Source organism: Exophiala dermatitidis (genome assembly GCF_000230625.1).
Source record: "Exophiala dermatitidis NIH/UT8656 unplaced genomic scaffold supercont1.2, whole genome shotgun sequence".
Lineage (NCBI taxonomy): Eukaryota > Fungi > Ascomycota > Eurotiomycetes > Chaetothyriales > Herpotrichiellaceae > Exophiala > Exophiala dermatitidis.
Window position 1 is genome coordinate 3241448 of NW_008751647.1, and position 17949 is coordinate 3259396.

General features: G+C 51.8%; 3 protein-coding genes across 3 annotated transcripts; 1 reads left to right on the forward strand and 2 right to left on the reverse strand.

Annotated features, from left to right (window-relative positions):
- Positions 1-150: 150 nt before the first annotated feature.
- HMPREF1120_02637 (uncharacterized protein) lies at positions 151-1996 on the reverse strand. The gene has a single exon (XM_009156682.1). The coding sequence runs from the start codon at positions 1896-1898 to the stop codon at positions 996-998; it is 903 nt and encodes a 300-aa protein (XP_009154930.1). The 5' UTR covers positions 1899-1996; the 3' UTR covers positions 151-995.
- Positions 1997-2361: 365 nt separating this feature from the next.
- HMPREF1120_02638 (anaphase-promoting complex component APC6) lies at positions 2362-4683 on the forward strand (the record flags this gene model as incomplete). The annotated part of the gene is made up of 2 exons (XM_009156683.1): positions 2362-2458; positions 2516-4683. The coding sequence occupies 2 exons, from the start codon at positions 2362-2364 to the stop codon at positions 4681-4683; spliced, it is 2265 nt and encodes a 754-aa protein (XP_009154931.1).
- Positions 4684-5410: 727 nt separating this feature from the next.
- HMPREF1120_02639 (transformation/transcription domain-associated protein) lies at positions 5411-17700 on the reverse strand. The gene is made up of 2 exons (XM_009156684.1): positions 17285-17700; positions 5411-17224 (listed from the first exon to the last, which is right to left on the reverse strand). Exons 1-2 carry the CDS (start codon positions 17352-17354, stop codon positions 5892-5894), a joined length of 11403 nt encoding a protein of 3800 aa, XP_009154932.1. The 5' UTR covers positions 17355-17700; the 3' UTR covers positions 5411-5891.
- Positions 17701-17949: the final 249 nt, after the last annotated feature.

Sequence of the window (17949 nt, forward strand, 5' to 3'; positions counted from 1 at the left end):
GATCAGCGATATGTGCTCACAAGCGAGCGGTGGCAGTGAGTGTGGTTCACAGTTCAGATAGCTGCAGTGGTAGGGTTGTGCCTGATGGTGCTGGTGACGGTGCTGTTACCGGATTGTTGGCTTACCTACCTTTATGCTTTAAAAAAAGTCCCGGGTTGTATGGTTGTTTTCTTTTACAACAGCTGAGGTACTTGAAATCAATTGATTGAGTAACTAATGTTCCTAGACCTTGGTCCTGGCAGTTGAAAATTATAGCTGGGTAGGGTCGACTTCCACGTCCACTGCATATCTGATCCACGCTTGGGATCTGGAAACGAGACAATCCGCTTGCATAATACTCCATATTTTTCGGGAGGAAGCAAGGTGCGAGTTGTGCTCTGCTCTGATTTGAACTACTACCAGTGACTGGCACGGAGACAAATGGAGAGAAAGGTAGGTCAGGATAGATGATGGGCTGCATACATGATCGTCCATTCAATCATGGCGTGAGTAGCAGATTTCCGCAACCGCAACCGCAACCAGCAATAGTGCAATAGTGAATGCTGGTTGCGGGCGGGTGCCGTCAGGGCTGCGGTCCAATAATAGATGCCATAGAACCTCCCGTTGAGCAGGAAGATCTTTGTATTCTTTGCAGGGGGTTCCGACATGTACCTTTGGGTTATACAGTAACCAGACCTTTGTGCACAGATATCCCATGCCATCGAATGGCGGGCGGGCGGACGACCGCGTTTCTTGGACGCTGGAAGGATGGTGCTGACTCTTGTCCCTTGAGATTGGCTGGTCTGCTTCGGTGCATGTATCTGGCTGATCGTGCACCCAGCCTGGTCGACGATGACTTCTGCAAGGCATGAACGGCTCGATCGCCGCTGTCACACTTCTAGCATCAAGGCTTGGTGGCCGCGGAAACGCCCTGCAATGCACTGCACCCTCCTCCGTAAGAATGCTTTGACTTGAATGCCATCGTGAGAATATCATTAGAGCTGTAACTGCTTCATTCAATCGTCGTCAGAACCGTAGTCGCCCAGATCCAGTCCAGCTGGCTTCGGTACAACTTGAGGCGCCGGCTGTGATACCTTAGCTGGCTCGGTTTTGCGAACCAGACCTGGGACAAGAGGCTTCTTGACCTTTTTCACCTTTTCGAAGGACGGCGGAGGAGGTGTTTTTCCCAAGAGTTGCTTCGCCTGTCGATCCTGCAGCAGTTTGGCCTCTTCCTCAAGTCGGGCTCTTTCGACGTTGGCGGCCTCGAACGCCTTTCGAGCAGCTTCAGCATCGGCTCGTTCCTCAGCCTCTCTCTGTTCCCGCGCCAGATCCCGGACTTGCGCAAGAGCATGTTCCTCCTTGCCGTCCTTTGCGCCTCGTTCTATACGCGCGTTCCGCTGCATGATCTCGTCCAGGGCGTCGGCCACCTGCATCTCTCGCTTGCTCTCCTCCATTTTCTGTTCCAGTTCTTCCATGGCGTTTCTTTCCGCGTTCTCCGCCTCTTCGGCTTCCTCCCGCGCTAGTCGATCCAGGCGCTCCTCGTCGGTCTCTTTCAGCTCGGCACTCTCGGAATCCCGCCACGACTCGAAGTTGCGCTTCGCCCCTCTCTCGCACGTGTAGTCCATGTTCTTGGGATCCGTTTTGAACGTGATCTCCGAGCTGCATCTTGTACAGCGGATGTAAAATCGGTAGATGGCCAGGCTGAGGTATTTCTCGTCGGTGGTTTCCTTTCGGGCGTTGAATTTGCGCCCTTTGTAGATGTACTCGCCGCAAGATGTACATTTCATGCTGAACGGCGCCATCAGTCGTACGGGGATCGTCTTGGGGCCAGTCGGTCGCAGGTGTTTGGGTGTCCGGGTGATCTTGGACGGATCGAATTCCGGAGGGTAGTATTTGGTGAGGACCTTTCGTTCAGACATTTCGATGAGCCGAACTTGTCTAGGTGGTTATGGGTGTAGTTAGAGTAGGGGCCTCGACTCAGAGAATGCTGTGTGGGATGTCGTCGAGACAGATGGACTGGACGTCAACTTGGATCAGGCGCAACTTGAAGTGGCGGCTTTACAAAATCTGGGGTTTGATTATGTCAGCGGTCAATAAATAATCGCAGAACGCAGACACGACACAAACACTGCCAGTGGACGCGAACTGAAAGTCATCGCCCGCAAACCTCGATCCAGATACGAGTATTGCAAACTACAAGCCTCGCAGTCGCGACTGGATGTGACTGACCGGACTCGACGCGACAAAGTATGTTGACCGGACCTCTATTGTTCTGCCACTTTTCCCGTCCTCTTCGTCCTCTACATTCCATGTCTCTCGACCTGTGCACTCGGTGAGCGCGACCTATGACCACGCCCAATACCAACATCTCGGCCCCCAACCATGGACAAATACTTGCGGACGTGGAGACAGGATGCCTTGAATAAAGGTCAACATGACGCGGCCATCTACATCGGAGACAAAGTCCTCGCTTTAACCAGTATGTGAGTATAGTACTCCGCTCGTGGAACGATACCACTAACACCTGCGCCGAAAGACAGTGATGCGGACGCATTTTGGCTGGCCCAGGTGCACTTTGGAAACAACAATTTCACGCGTGCTCTTGGCCTACTCTCCCGAAAAGACCTGATCAGCCGCAGTCTGTCTTGTCGGTATCTGGCCGCCCACTGCTACATCAAGCAAGGCCGATACGAGCAAGCCCTGGTCATCCTGGGCGAAGAGAACCCTACCCACTTGATCACCACATCGCACAATGCACGGAGGAAACTGGCGCATCTCAATGGCCATGCCCACAGGAGTACCACCCACAGAGGCGGTCGGGCTCCAAGAGACCGGATCGAGTTGAGCGAGGAGCGGGAACGCGACCGAGAATCAGAGAAAGAACTGAAATTCCAGGCTGGCATGTGTTACTTACGAGGACTCTGTTATACCAAACGAAACGCATTTGACCGGGCAAGAGACTGCTATAAAGACGCCGTGCGGATAGACGTGCAATGTTTTGAGGCCTTTGACCAGCTCATGAAGAATTCCTTGATGTCTCCAGCCGAAGAACTGGCTTTTCTGGAAGAACTAGACTTCGACTCGATCCGAGTTGACGACCCATCTGTGGCACAAGAGGCTGCTCATTTTACGAAACTGTTGTACACTACACGGTTGTCCAAATACTCTTCACCTTCAACACTGGCCAACGCCACCGAGACGCTATCAACGCATTACAACCTGGCCTCCAACGCCGATCTACTGCTTACACGAGCCGAAACTTTGTTTACGCAATGTCGATTCCACGAAGCACTGGCCATCACAACCAGCATCCTGAACTCACGGGAGAGTTCAAACGATCCCACCGACGCCTCTTCCAGCAACACCAATGCTTCCCTTGGCCATACTCCCAGACTATACCCTCTACATCTTGCTGTGCTCTACGAAACGGGCGCACATAACACTCTGTTTCACCTGTCACATACCTTATCCCAGCATGCGCCTCACGAATCGTACACTTATCTTGCAATCGGCACCTACTACTTGTCCACCTTCCGAATAGCCGAGGCGCGACGGTTTTTCTCCAAGGCGTCTTTGATGGACCCGCATTCTGCGGCCGCATGGATCGGATTCGCCCATACATTTGCTGCTGAAGGTGAGCATGATCAAGCCATTGCGGCATACTCGACGGCGGCGAGGTTGTTCCAAGGGAGCCATCTGCCTCAACTCTTTCTGGGGATGCAGCATCTTGCGCTGAACAACATGCAGCTTGCGTGGGAGTACGGGCTAGCAGCATTTCAGAAAAGCGGTGGCGGACTGAATGGCGGGACCGAAAAGGAGTTGACCGAAAAGATCTTCAACCAGCCCGGCGATCTTGGAGGTGACCCCTTGGTGCTCAACGAAATTGGCGTGATACTGTATCACCAGTCCAGCCTTGCCGCTGCCGCCAAACTCTTCCACCGATCTTTGGAACTGGCTTCCGAATTGGGATTCAATATGACTGCCTGGGTGGCAACGCGGGCAAACCTGGCACATGCTCTACGACGGCTCGGCAGATTAGATGACGCTTTGGCCGAGTTTGACGAATGCCTGCGCACAGCCACCGGCGGCGCTGCCCCGGCATCTGCCTACGAGCCAGGACACGCCGTGCCGGCCTTTGCCAACTTGAGTCTTGGGGGTCCAAGCAGTACCGGTCTGAGCCCTAGCGGTGCAGCCAGTGGCTACGATGAAAGGAATCTGATTGGCAGTATCCATACGAGTCGGGGTTTGGTCCTGCTCAGCATGGTCGGTCGCACCAGGGACGCCGTCATGGCTCTTCATGAGGCGGTGCGCGTCCTGGGCGGCGATGCTGGCGGTGGCGGGGTGGCCGGGTCCCTGCTCAGTCGCGCCATGGAGTTTTGGGCCTTGGAGGAAGACCAAGGCTTGTTGCTGGACGAGACCGACACCGAGACCGGAGCTTCACAAGAAGAACAACGGGACCACCCTGCCACTACTGCCAAATCCAAAGTCACCGGTACTGGTAGCAGTCGGCCCAGCAGACGACGAGGGAGAGAAGCGGTCGTCAACGACGAAGCGTCGTCGGGCGTTTCAGGAGTGACTGGTTCTAGTTCGAACCTGCCGAATCAACCCCCATCGAGGAATAATGATCATCATTCTCACGTCGAGCAACGCATGGATGGAGATGCCGATGCCATTCTAGACGCCGCCTTTCGAGCTGTAAGATGAGATGAGATGATGATGGTTGACAGCACAGCACAGATAACAGACGCAAGGAGTGACAAAGACGAATCAATCATTCGATGCTTAGGATTTGTACTTTACTCTCAAAGCTGTATGTTATTACGTCCAAATAACTGTATCTTGACTTCACTTTGCTCTTGATATGCAATGCAGTCCTCAATGGTGATGGATGACTGTTCTGTTGCAGGCATCTACTGTAATACTGTATATTGTTCAAATGTTGGATGTTGGGAATATCAACCCTCCTCCAACAACCCACCATGGCGTTCCGGGGCATTGGATGAACTACATACAGTACAGATGCACCCCCAGCTGGAGCTGAGGCCGGAATCATATCATACTTACTTACAGTTGTGGTGGCCAGTACTGGGTAGGTAGGTAGGTAGTAGTGCTACTCTGGTCTGCCTGTCGGTATTGGGTCTATCTGCAAGCGTTTCTTTTCTGTCCCCTTTCCCCAAATCCCAGGCCTGTACTGCAAGTGGCTCATTCATCCTTTCTCCGGTCCCTACCTATCCAAGTATGTACCTATAGTTGTAGTTGTCGACAATGCCCACAATATGCACGATATTATGGTGCACACAGGTACGAGAACAAGACTGAGCAAGCAAGAAAGGAAGAGTAGTGGCAAGGCTCGCTGACACAAGACAAAGGAGAGACAACTCTCGTACATATATATCCTCACTCGCGACAGTATTTCTAACTCGCGATACTCTTTCTGTATATAAATGTGCAAATGATATTTTTCATTATACAAAAATAAATGTTGGAATCTTATCTAGAAAATGGAGCTGAGCTGGACTGGACATGATCACAAAGACATGCTGTGAGCAGCTTCGCTCAATACCTACAGTAAGGTATCTCAATAGCAATGCAAATCCCACCCATCTAACTACTAGTAGTTGCTGATACTCGTACACCTCGAGCAAAAGCCAGACAAAGACACCCTCGCCTTGCCCACCCTTGCCTCGCCTGAGGGACTCCCACATGTGTGCCGGCGGTGCCTTCAAACAATAAAAACGCCATAAACGCCGATGTTGAGAAGTTCTGCAAAGACCGATCGCTTTTCCCGCCTACCACGTATGGTCATTCATCATCCAAACAGCCATCAATCGCATCGTCATCAATAGCCGCCATAAACGCCTTCGCTCTCGCTCCGTTATCCCATTCCCCTAGCACAAAATCCTCATTGCAAATCAAAGCCAAGGCATCCACAGTCCATCCATGGCACTCAACTTCATCGGGTCTGTGGCTCGGCTGACCAGGTCGACCACGTTCTGACACGCAGGCAGCACGCCATTAACGCCTCCTTCAGCACCGGTCCCTACACTGCCTTGCGTCTTAGCGAGTGTCAAAGCCCGGCGAACGATGAAATCCACATTCTGAGCCACCAGCTCCCGCAAATGCTGACCTTCCATCTTCGGCTCGTTGCTGTTGGCGGAGTGAGACCGATTAGTAGCCCAATTATACATCTCATCACGGACGAAGATGCTAAGCTGCTGCTCCATCTCATACCCTTGATCCTGTTCGGCCAAACATCTCGCGATGGCCATGAGTGACGCCGTGAAAATACCCTCGACGGCCAATGGTCCCATCAAGGTTTGGATGTTAGGAGTCAGGCGGAAGGGTACGGCTTCTGGATTGAAAAAGTATGCACGTGCCGAGTTCAAGTTAGGAAGGAGGTCGCTCGCCCAAATATCTCCTGTAGCTCGGGAGATGAAGTACTTCATCGGATAACGCGCCGACATATGCATGATGTAGGTCATGAATGTGGTTGCTGCAAACTGGTAAGCGAACTGTCGACGGAAAAGCCAGAAGTCTGCGAAACTCGGGTATGTGGCCTGGAAATATTGCAGAGCAATGGTATTGGGCACCCATCTCTCTTGAATGGTGTTGAAAATCTCCGTCTTCATGACCGAGAGCTGATCAGGAGTGCGTGGCTGGGTTTTCTGTTGCTCGGCAATGGCCCTTGACTTTTCCAGGATGAAGAGCATCGGATCGTCGCGTGACATGCCAGGCGTCTTCCGAACATAATCCTCGTAGACCGTTTGGAGGGTGACATAGGATGAGTCGTCTTGAACCAGTCGGATGTAAGGGGCAATGGGCACAAAGATGGGCAGGTGGAAATACAGATTTCGTCGTCGAGACTCTTTCCGCTTGGCCAATGTTTGATTGAAGATGCGGAAGAGTTGGACGATACGCTCCTCCCGTCGTACTTTGCCGCCGGTGGGATGTTGGACAGCGAACGGATGTAAGGACCCGTCATGCCCACGCATGGTCAGTCGGCGATGGCAGATACTGTTGCCTCGGACAAGCTCCACGGTAGGCATGAACCGTTCGATGCGCACAAAATCGGTGTTTTTATCTTTGTGCTGCTGGTACTGTCCAGGAACCTCGACCGAGTCATCGAATTTGAGGAATTTGAACTCGCTCAGGTGGTGACTGTAAGACTCCAATGGCGCCCACTGTTGCCTATGATCGAGCTTTTGTTCGAACTTATCCCGCCAACGCCTCAATTTGTGGATGTACTCAAACATCGTCGGTCTGGTTTGAACAAAGTCGGCCTCAAAAGACTTCCGAATGTGCGCCGGAAGTACCGATGTCACAAACCTGGCAATGTTGGCTTCAGTGGAGGGAGGCAGTTTGGCACCTTCCGCGTAAGTCAACGGAGCTCTACTGATATAAGCTAAGCCATCATTCAACAATGCCACAATGAGTCGATGAGCATCTTCATCAGGCGGGCATTTGAAGTGCTTGGAAAGCTGATCAGTCATAGTCTCCATGGATAGAGCGAGCAATGGGAAGGCCGTCTTAAGTCCAGACATGATCTCATCGGTATAATCCCATGGCTTTTTCGGTTCTTCCTTCGGTGCCACTTCGGTGCCACTAGTTTGGGCGTCCCCATTGGGTTCTTGTTTTGGCTTGGGAGATGAGGCGCCGTTGGCCGTGCCAGGTCGCGAGTTGGCCTCAGCCTTTTCTTGCTGGACTTTGACTTGACGTCTCTGCGATTCCAACTGTTTCTTCTTGGTCAGGAACTCCTCTCTCGTGGCCCGCAGATGGTAGAAGAGCGCCTGAGGGAAAGCCTTGGCGATCTTGACTAGAACTGTTCTGGTCAGACGCGCTTCTTTGTGCTCCAAACTGCCGAGGAGTTGTGGAATGAATGTGGTCCAATACCAGACTGGGGTCTCGCCCTTGAAATCCTCGAACGCTTTCGCAATGTGACCTTCATCGTCGTCCAAGCTGAGCAGCCAGAGCACACGACTGAGCATCTTTCTGGACTTGGCGCTCTTATAAAGCCCCGCAGCCTCCAAATAGCAGCTCACTGCATTGCTGGCAGACTCGATATTGTTCGGATTCTCCTTAAACTTCCGGTCTGAATATTGACCCCATTCTGCCCAGGCTTTTGGCAAGCGAAGATCATAATAAAGTGCAACTCCGAAAGCTTCATTTGCTTCTTCCACGTGCTGAAGCTTGGCCAAGAACATGCCCTTCAGGGTATAGAACTCGGCCTTCTGTTGTGCTCCAAAGTAATTCAGATTGGTGTTATTGATAACGTCCAAGCCATTATTCAGCTCCGCCTTGTTCTGGTAGTGACATTTAGCTTGCTCTCTCAGTTTGAGGAAAGCTTCTTGGATCTCAATATTGGGCAGAGTATAGATCTTCCCAAGCTGGCTGATGCATACTTCCGGCATTTGGTGCTTACGGGCAACATGCGCAAATTTGTTGATAATCCATGCCGTCTCGTGATATCCTCGGAAAGCGTACGAGTTGCTGCCGACATTGTTTCCGCCTTGGGGAATGAGTGGTAGATATGTCGAATTGACCAGTTGGAAGACGTGCTGGCGCCAGGTGACCAGGTCTTGCCAGGCGTTGATGTCGTCCCAAATGTTGGGCAGGCGATCTCGCCATGCTTGGAGCAGCAGCTTGACTTCTTGTGACTTGCTGTCTAGATTTCGCTCGTTCGTGCCCATGAGGCTGTCACAAATCACACTCGCGTCATGGAGCTCCACCAATTGCTGAAAGTTCTGCAGGATAGGGATATGAGCATTGGTGATCCGCTTCGGAAGTTGATGCCACTTTCGAATGGACAACTGGATGGCCTCGTCGCAAACATGCTGGAATTCTGCGCGGGATACCTGCTTAGAGTTGTAGCGCAGCAGGGCCATGAAGGCCTGGAAGAAAGTCCGTCTAGGTGTTGGCGCATCGGAGACTGACTTAATCATGGAGTCCAGCTGGTTTCGATTTTCATCTCCTGACCACGCTTCGTAGTTGCGCCAGGCGGATTCCAAGAGTAGGTCACTGAAGTTCTCGTGCTTAGCGAATTCACCCAGTATATCCCACTGTTGAAGCTTTTGGGCGCAGATCATCCAGTGATCTTCCCACAGGTAGTATTCTCCCTGAGAAAAGGGTACTACACCGGTCCTAGCCTTGACTTGTGCCGACTCCCAGAGTTGTTGCGCTTTGTCCCACATACCATGCTGTTCGTATGATAAAGCGGCGTTGGTCTCCATGAACTTGCATCGTCTTCGCCAGGTGCCATAGAACAAGTCGTCTTCTTGGAGACCAGCGTAAACTTCCACCAAAGCGTCAAGGTTGCTCTCCCGGACTTGAGCCGTATCAATTAGAGGGTCCACAGCGGCCTCCTCTAAGTAAACAAGGGCAGTGTACCACGCGTCGTATGTCCTGCTGAGAAACTTCATGACGTGGGGGGGTACCTTGAATCTCGGTCGTGCACGAACGGCCCCTTCGAGTAATGCTTGCACGACGTTGGGCCGCAAGTTCAGCTGTCTCTGGTGATACTCACGAGTCAACAAAGTGACCATTCCTTTCTCGAGATCGAGCCGTTCGTCTTTGTTTAGTGCAGACCAGCAGAGAGGGAAAAGTTTCACCCAAACGTCGTACGCCAGATTGTCGTCCGTATGCTGCAGTTGGGTAATAGGGTCCAGGAGGTCTCGAACCTTGACTTCGTGAATCTCTTGATTGAAGCGCCGCTGCGCGGCCACGAGAGCCTCGAGATTGTCCTCAATCAGCAAGTCATCCTTGCGTTGCTCCGGGCTGACAAGATTTGTGCCGAAGAGCTGGGACAATGGACACACACGAACGTCTTCAGGATGGAGACGGGCTGGCATGGACATTTCCACCGACCCCATGATAAGGTGCGACGCTTGCTTCAACCAGAACGAATCCGCCAAGGTGTCCCAGTTCTGCAAGGTCAACACATAGTTGAGCCGGTAACTGGCGGTCTTGGAGAGAGCTCGATTGAAGATGTTCATGAATCTGTTCCGCATCTCGACGTCTTTGGCACGAGTCCCAATCAGGAAAGCGTGCTCCAAGCGCACAGTCAACTCAGTCCGTGTCACGGTCGGGTCCTCGTAAATCTTAATGACCAACTCGAGGAAACGCTCCAGGAGGGTTTGGGTCGGCCATTTCTCAAAGACGAGCATCTTGTGTAGAACGGCAGTTTTCTCCTTAAGGGTCGGCCATGGTTCGTTAGAGTTGAACACCCATTTTTCAACCATGTCCAGCACTTTGCTGCATAATTCGACATTGAACGATTTTTCCACGAGTGAAGCAAGGACGCTCAGGAAAGGCCGTCTCTGTTCGTTGAGTTCCGCCATACGCGAAGATAGGATGTCAATCGTCTTCTTGATCAGGTCAACCCCGAGAGCAAACTCATAGGGGTCCATCAATGGTTCACCCAGACGCCAACCTTGCGGGGGCGGCCCAGGAGGTATCACATATGCATTGATATGCTCCTTTGCCAGCTTCTGCTGTAAAGCCTTCATTGCACCATTGACGTGATCATCGACGTCAGCGGGCCGCACCAACGACAGCGTCCAAAGGTTGTTGATGCCAGATATGTAGTTACCAGATGAGAGCGCTTCTCCGACCAACACTTTGGAATATCTGGTGGGAAAGTCTGAAGGGGCAACATCAAGTTCCATGCCATCCTCGTCTTCAGCTCTCTGCTTCGGGATCGCCTCAAGAACCCGGCGAACGAGTGGTAAAGACGTGCTGTCGTCACTGACCGTGTGCAGGCAATCTTGGATTTCCGGTTCCTCCATCTTGAGCGGCTTGTCCAGCAATTTCTGAATCTTCTCCATGTGGTTGATGATCCAGTCATCGGATTTTGTGCTCAACAAGATGCGCATGACCTGTAGTGCATTGATCATACATGTCAGCTGTTTCTCATCGGCCTTGTCGGCCTTTTCGCCACTCAGGATTGGGTCAAGGAGCTTCTCGTAGAGCCCAACGTCCACATCGGCCCACAGATTCGGAGCCAACAGATCACGAAGAAGCTGTACAGCTTTCTTAACAAGGTCGTTAGAAAGAGCCTGTTGCTGGGCTTTCTGCATCGTTTTGGCCTTCAGCTCCGCTGCGGGGACAGGGAACCGCTCGGGCAAGGTCGTGATGAAAGTGATCATGTATTTCACAACCAACGTTCGGAGTTCCAACGGAATCTGGTACTCAGCTCTCTCTTTTGGGGGAGGTGGCTGCAGTAGTTGAGTACCTGACGAGTCCCGTTTCAAGGAGGGACTTGGTTCCGTGCCGAGATGAGGCGATGATCCCGCGGAAACCCGGCGAGTCTCCCAGTGTAGCAGAAGCGAGATCAGAGCTAGAGCAAGCTTCTTGTTTTCATTGGAGGTGTTCGGCGGCGGGGCGATTTTATGAAGCATCTGAATGATCGTAGAAACGAAAAACTCTCGGGAGTCGTAGAAGAGATCAGGTTGACGCACGATAAAATTGAAGATGCTTTGAACTTGCTGTAAGTTGCCTGTCTCTTCGTTGAGTATCTTTCGGGGAAGGCGAGCCCAATGCGAAGAGGATCTCTTATCACCTGGAGCATTGGACGTGCCACCCATTCGGGCCGGGAGAACGGGAGCCAGAACTTCCAGTGCCTGCGTGACCAGAGCCTTGCCCTCATTTTGATGCGCCTTCAGAAGTTGGTTATAAATCTGGACGGCGATTTTGGGCGGTGTGTCGTAGGACCGGATGAAATAGCAGATCAGGACATACGCGGCATATTTAGTGATCACGTCTTCCAATCTGATGTGACCCCACGAGTACTTGATGATTTCTTTGCGATCTTCCGAGACAGCATCTTTGTGGTATTTGAGCACAAAGGCCGAAAGCTGCAGTGCCTCCATACGCGAATGGTCGATTCCAGGCTGTGACAAATCTTCACTGGCATCGGGTGCTGCTGGTTTCCAGAGCCGCTCCAAGAAGAGATTGAACAGCTTGTGGTCGGCCAGAGGAGCAGCCTCGTTATCGCCACGCCGCGTGTTTTGGACGTCCCTGGCCATGATTGGGTTGACAACGTCGTGCAAGAGAAAGGTTTTGACCTTGTGCGGTTCTGTCTTATGGGAGTATATTTCGAGACACTTTTCCACGATATTAAATCGGCGAGTTGTCGATTTGTCGGTGATGATGGAGTCGAATAAGAACTTGGTCAATTTCAAAGGAGTCTTGATCTGCCCTTGGGCTGACGAAGAAAAGACCTCCATCATGAAGTCGAGGTCCTCGAGAGCAGAGGCAAGATAATGGGTCAAAATATCCATCAAATGATCCCCAGCTTGTTCGGCACGGAGTCTCTGCGAAGGCTGTAATAAGTCTCCCCGAAGCTGTTGCTCCAGTTCTCTGCCAGCTCCCAAAACCTTCACTCGAAGCTGCTCTTGTCCACGCAGCCAATCCTTGGCCGCATCAAATTGGCAAACGGAGTGTACAACATAAATACCATTGATCGCCGCAGTTTGTCGTTCTGGGCCTTTCTCAACCTCAAACGCAGCCTTGACCAGGGCTTCAGTATTCTTCATCACGGCGTCGCGTAAACTCGGACTAGAAGGGGAGGCCAGAAGTTGCCCAAAAAATCGGCCGTACTTCTCGTCTTGAAGCCGTGACTGGAAAAAGGAACATGTCTCCTGAGGGTATTTGTCGAGGTATAGTATCAAGGGATGACGGAAAGGGCTTGCCACGGTACGGCGCAGCTTTGTCTCCAGGTCCAGGACGTTGTTGATGAGATCGGGCATAAAGCTGGTGGCTGCTGGGGGAAGGAGATGGAAGATATTAACGATAGCCGTAACGATCTTCATCTGGGGATTCTGCTCGATGAGAGTGAAAGAGACTCTCTGAAGCAGCTGGTCGTCGGCGATTGCCCTCATATGTTCAAGCAACCGACCTCCGATCTCCACCTTGAAGTAGTTGGTAAGCAGCGTCAACAACCTTGCAAGACCTTCCAGACCGGCGACAGTGAGTCTCTTTGAGTCTTGAAGGTTCATCAGAATCGGCCTAAGACCGTTTTGGAGCAAATCCTTGGGCAGTTTTGTGGTTTGGACTAGAACCTCCTTCAAACCTGCATTGGCAGCTTCGATGATTTCAGGCGACTTTGAATAGAGTAACTTGAAGAAAACAGTGATGATGCGCGCACGGCTCGTATTCTGAGGTCCTGTGGCAAAGTCTGGTAGGCTCATGGCGAGCGAAAGTAGCCGAAGGCACGAGACCCGGAGATTGACAATAAGCTGTGCATTGTTGTACTCGTCAGGTCTCGGATGCAGAATCTCGGCATCGGCATCCGCAAGGGCAAGGGATTCCATCATCAACCTGTTCAATTGGTCATTCAACGGGACGAGGTCGTGTCCCAGGCTCAAGCAATATGTGATTGCATCAATGAAACCGGTCTGTGAGAGAAACGGCAGGGCCCTCAACGGCTTGTTGAAGATGGGCTGAAGAAGCCGTTCCTTGACCGGAGCGATCAATTCGTGCACCTCGACACCTACCACTTCCGCCATGACCGAGAATGCACGTTGCGCCGTATCGCGTGTATGCTTGTTCATGTGACAAAGCTCGACACAGAATGTGATTGAAAGGGCGTGGATGGTGCTTTTGTCATTGGCAAGCATTTCTCGGGTCTGCCCCACGCAGACTTTACGAAGAATGAACTCGAGCGTGTCTTGCGCAGTAATGCGTGTGCTTGCTGGAACCTCCTGTGGCGTGTCCTTGATGACGAACAGCAAAGCCTTAATGATTTCGAGCTGTTTACTGCTGAGAAAAGCAATTCCTAAGTCAAGCTTCGTAATCACAATCTGTATGCCCAGAGTGGCGCCAGCTTTGGTAAACCACTCGACCTCGCGACATCTGTGGCAAAACGTCTGAATGAGATGAGAGAAAAAGGGAAGTCGAGCGGCCTTTTCCTCGCCGCCGAAGATGGTACGAGCAGCATCGACAGTTGCAACGATTGCAGCTTCTGCCGCTTCTCGAATGACGATATTATCCGAAGCCAGGCAATAGCAAATCACGTCGGCAAGGACCTTAGTGCTCAGGTGAACAGCGCCCTCACCGAGGTTGACATCAAACTCCTTCGTTCTTCGGCCGGCGTCACACAAAGCCTGCCCGAGCTCAACGATGGTGAAATGACGAGCAATGTTCTGGATGAACGCCTCGGCTTGAGGTTTTAGATCCTGCACAGTTGTTGCCGTAAAGCACGCCTTTAGCAACTTCTTCAGGGTCTCTTCTTGCTCTCTCCGCTTCAGTACTGATTTGCTCAATTCATTGTCGGCGAGCATGTCTGCATAAGTCGTGAATCGCCGAGCAAGAAGGTCATTCGCCTGAAGTCGAAGGAGCGCAGACAGATCATCCGGTATGTGATCATAACCAATAAGCAGTTTCACTTGGGTCGTAATGAGTTTGAACGACTGCTGTTTGTAATATGCATCCAGGGCCTTGCATTTCGGGTTCTTCGTAGTTTCACCCAGTTTGCGAATGGCCAAGTCAACCCCTGTGTCAAGAGGGAAAGCTCGATCGCGGATGGTGTCAACGAGGCGGATATCGAAGCTGGGCTCGTCGTCGGTATGACGACGATATGTCAATTGGTGTGGATGGTTCAGATATTTGCGGTTGCGTCCACCAAGCTTGCCCAGGATCCTCATGGTGGTATGCGAATGAAAATGTTGATACGGCTGTGGTTTGAGGTGCTCGAATAGAGCAGTCATCAGGTCATCCATGATCGGCGCCATAATAGGGTCCAGGTAGTCCGCCGTCAGATTGTCCACACAGAGCTCCAAGGTCCTCAAACCTTGACCAACGAGGTCTGGGCCTGCCCTCAAGGCAACCACTAACGGACGCATGAGATGGTTCAGATGTGGCAAGAGGTGGCTCAGCCTAGCGGGAACGGTCAAAGTCAGCTCCACATACAAATCGCGGTCGTGCGGATCTCGCGCCCCCTGCAGCAAATGGTTGAAAGTTTCGAGCAGCATCTCCAGTAGGGGTAGAATTTCCTTGTAGAGAAGCTCAAAGCGTCCGCCACCGATACTTCGAAATAGAGACCGAAGCAGAATGAAGTAATGTATCGGTTTCTCCGCGGTGACAGACAGTTGGACACATTGCGTGATGATCTTTGTGATATGCGGAAGCAGGACTTGTTCATTATGGGCGGAGAAGAGGGTAACGGCCATGAAGGAGAGCTTGAACATCCTCAAGAGGATTGATGAGCGGACGATGTCCGATGACCCGACTTCTGGTAGCTTGTTCATGAGGTATTGGAGGACCATTCCTGCAAATGCAGGCGATGTTGCTTCGCTCGCCAGAAAGAATTGAGGAAGATGGAGAAGTGCCGTGTGTTCAAACATGAGTTCGTGCAGATAAGGTATCTCGGCCTGGAAAACTTCGTGGAACGTAGCAGGATCGATGTAGTGGAAGACAGTCCCAAAGCTTTCTAGGAGCTCCTTCTCGTCTCGCGTCATCTGCGCCATTGAGTGGCTTGCCATGAATTCCACGGGAGAAGAGTATTGGAGATCGGGCACAGGGGTTTCGGCACTGTAATACCGGAAGACGCGAGCACCCTCATGGAAAAGCTTGGTTATGACACGAGTCTCTTCGGCATTGTAGCCAAAGGAAACTTCAGACCAGTTCATCGGCGCGCTAGCTTGGTCAAGGGCCAAACCCGGGGGATTACATGTCTTCAGTTGGTAGAACATGTTCTTGAGGCCATTAACGAGGTTCTTGAACAAGAACTTGTTGTCGCCCACTGGATCTGCTCCTCGTTCACGTGGATTAGATGTCTTGATCGGTGTTGCGTTGAATATGTCCACTTCATCCCAATCCGGTATTTGCTCTTTGTCGTCCATGTACGACTCGGTCGTGTTCTCCTTGGTCTTATCTGCATACTGCTTGCTGAGCTTGACCGCATTGTTGTATTGGTAGTTCATGGCCGCAAACTTGTCGCCTATCGCATCGAGTATCATGATCAAGAAATACCTCGCCTCTTCTTTGTTTTCGAGCTTAGTGATGCTTTCGGCCATGTTCAGCAGCAATTTGGCACTCATGGTCTGGAAACTGGTTCCAGGGAAGTTGTCATGGAGATTCTTCGTGTAGACCTCGATCGTCCGGCGGATCTGATTGCGATCCAGTGAATCGCGAACATGGTGGATCAAATCGGCAAGCATACTGTAAGCGAGCGGCCGCATGGTCTCATACACTGTCAACCCATCTCCGATCAGGATGCGTTCATCCAGCAGCTCATCGATCTTGTTCAAAAAGATCTTGCGATAGTTGAAATTGATGATGTGGCGAATTGCAACAAGCAGCTCCTTGCGAGCACCGGACTTCTCTCGTGGACAATCTTTCAGCAGTCGGACGACCACGGTCGGCAATGTTGGCAAAAAGTCCGTCAACTGGTTGGCATAGACTCGTAGGAGGTAGGCTAAGAAGCTCATGGTTTTGACCTGCGCAGTAATAAAGTCCCCAAACGCGGCTCGGTTCTTGATTTCTTTGCTGACACCAGTAAAAACGGTTTTGTTCGCTGCAGCCTCAGCATGCGCCTTTTCTTGCGCTTTCGCCTGTAAAAGCAGTATCCCTTTGATCGACGGCACGAATTTTTTGACGTTCGCAGACACCGTGTTACGATGTGCTTGAAAGATGGAAACGACGATTATGGGGCATTCCGAGAGAACCTTGAAAGAATGCATGCCTTTGGCCAGCGGTGTGTGCTCTCTCTTCTCAGTTCCGGGATCGGAAACCGTTGTAGCAGGAGAGCCCGGCCGGGGAGACTGGAAAGTTTGGCTTGCGGCATGTGGCGTGGACGACGTCGCTTGATGATGAGATACAGGCGAGTCAAAGGTTTCGCGAACGACCTGTTCCATCAACTCAAACATCTCCTGGATGAGGTCAAGGAAAGGTTGGACTTTCGAAGCCGTTGCGGTCGGCTGGTGTCGCTCGATATCCATGATTGTCTTCAAGCAGAGAACAGCGTTGTCCTCGTTCTCCACCCGGACCAGCTCCATGAGCGTCTCAACAATGTCCAGCGCATAGGGCTCGAACTCAGCGGATCCATGTTGTAATCTGTGAAGGATCTCCAATATTTGATTTCGCAGGACATGTTCGAATGAGGCAGGATTGAAATCGGGCTTCCCTTCAAGAATCTTCTTGAACACTGGCCATAGTTTTGTGAGAAACTTGGTGTAGGTTGCCGACACCGAGCAGAGGTTTTCGGTCGAGTCGCGAAGTTCTGTGGCTATGTTTGACTTCGTCCGTGTGTCTAATGCAGGTATATGTCAGTTAAAAGTGACCGTGTACAAATACACCCGATATCCCGTACCGATCTTGGGGTCACTGAGCCTCGCGGCATAGAGGTCGATCTTCTGAGAGGCGTCCATGGTCGAGGACATCACCGGTCGACGCCCACCTGCCTCGACAGGCAGAGAGTGTTGACCGCGAGCAAGTAATTAGTGCGGCAAAACAGCCGAGCAACTTCATGAGGCCTTGAAAGTGGACTGGTCCATTAAGTACCTAAAGAATCGCAGATAACGGTGTCGCAGGATTGAATGAGAAGCAGACGGTGTGACGCTCCGAGTGCGCTCGATTAAACAGAGGTCACCGAAGGAATCCTCGAGTATCTGATCAAAGAATAATAGAAAGGAATGAGATAGTGAAGTGCCCCGTAGCCTCGAAGTGCCTTGTTGAGAGAGTCCGGCGACCGGCACTGGCACTGGGTCTACTACACAAAGATGGGGGACTTTTACAGTTGGAGACGAGAGGAGGGAGAGACGCATCAAAATCGCGGGCGGTCGCGACGCAACTGCGAGCCCGCTAGCGGAGAGAGTCTAACCATATCAAGTATCGTGCAATCACGTGCATCACGGCTAGCGCCATGCTTAGTCATTCAGTCGTCTACCAATAGTAGGAGACGGCTCTCTAGGAGAGACCAGAGTCGGATGTGATCACCCCAGAGCCACGGCGAGCAAGATGAGGTTCCGTTGCACT

Coding starts and splice junctions, on each gene's coding strand:
- HMPREF1120_02637 (XM_009156682.1), bottom strand. CDS start 1,898: ATGTCTGAACGAAAGGTCCTCACCAAATACTACCCTCCGGAATTCGAT.
- HMPREF1120_02639 (XM_009156684.1), bottom strand. CDS start 17,354: ATGTCCTCGACCATGGACGCCTCTCAGAAGATCGACCTCTATGCCGCG. Junction 17,225..17,284: donor GCTCAGTGACCCCAAGATCG/GTACGGGATATC, acceptor TACCTGCATTAG/ACACACGGACGAAGTCAAAC.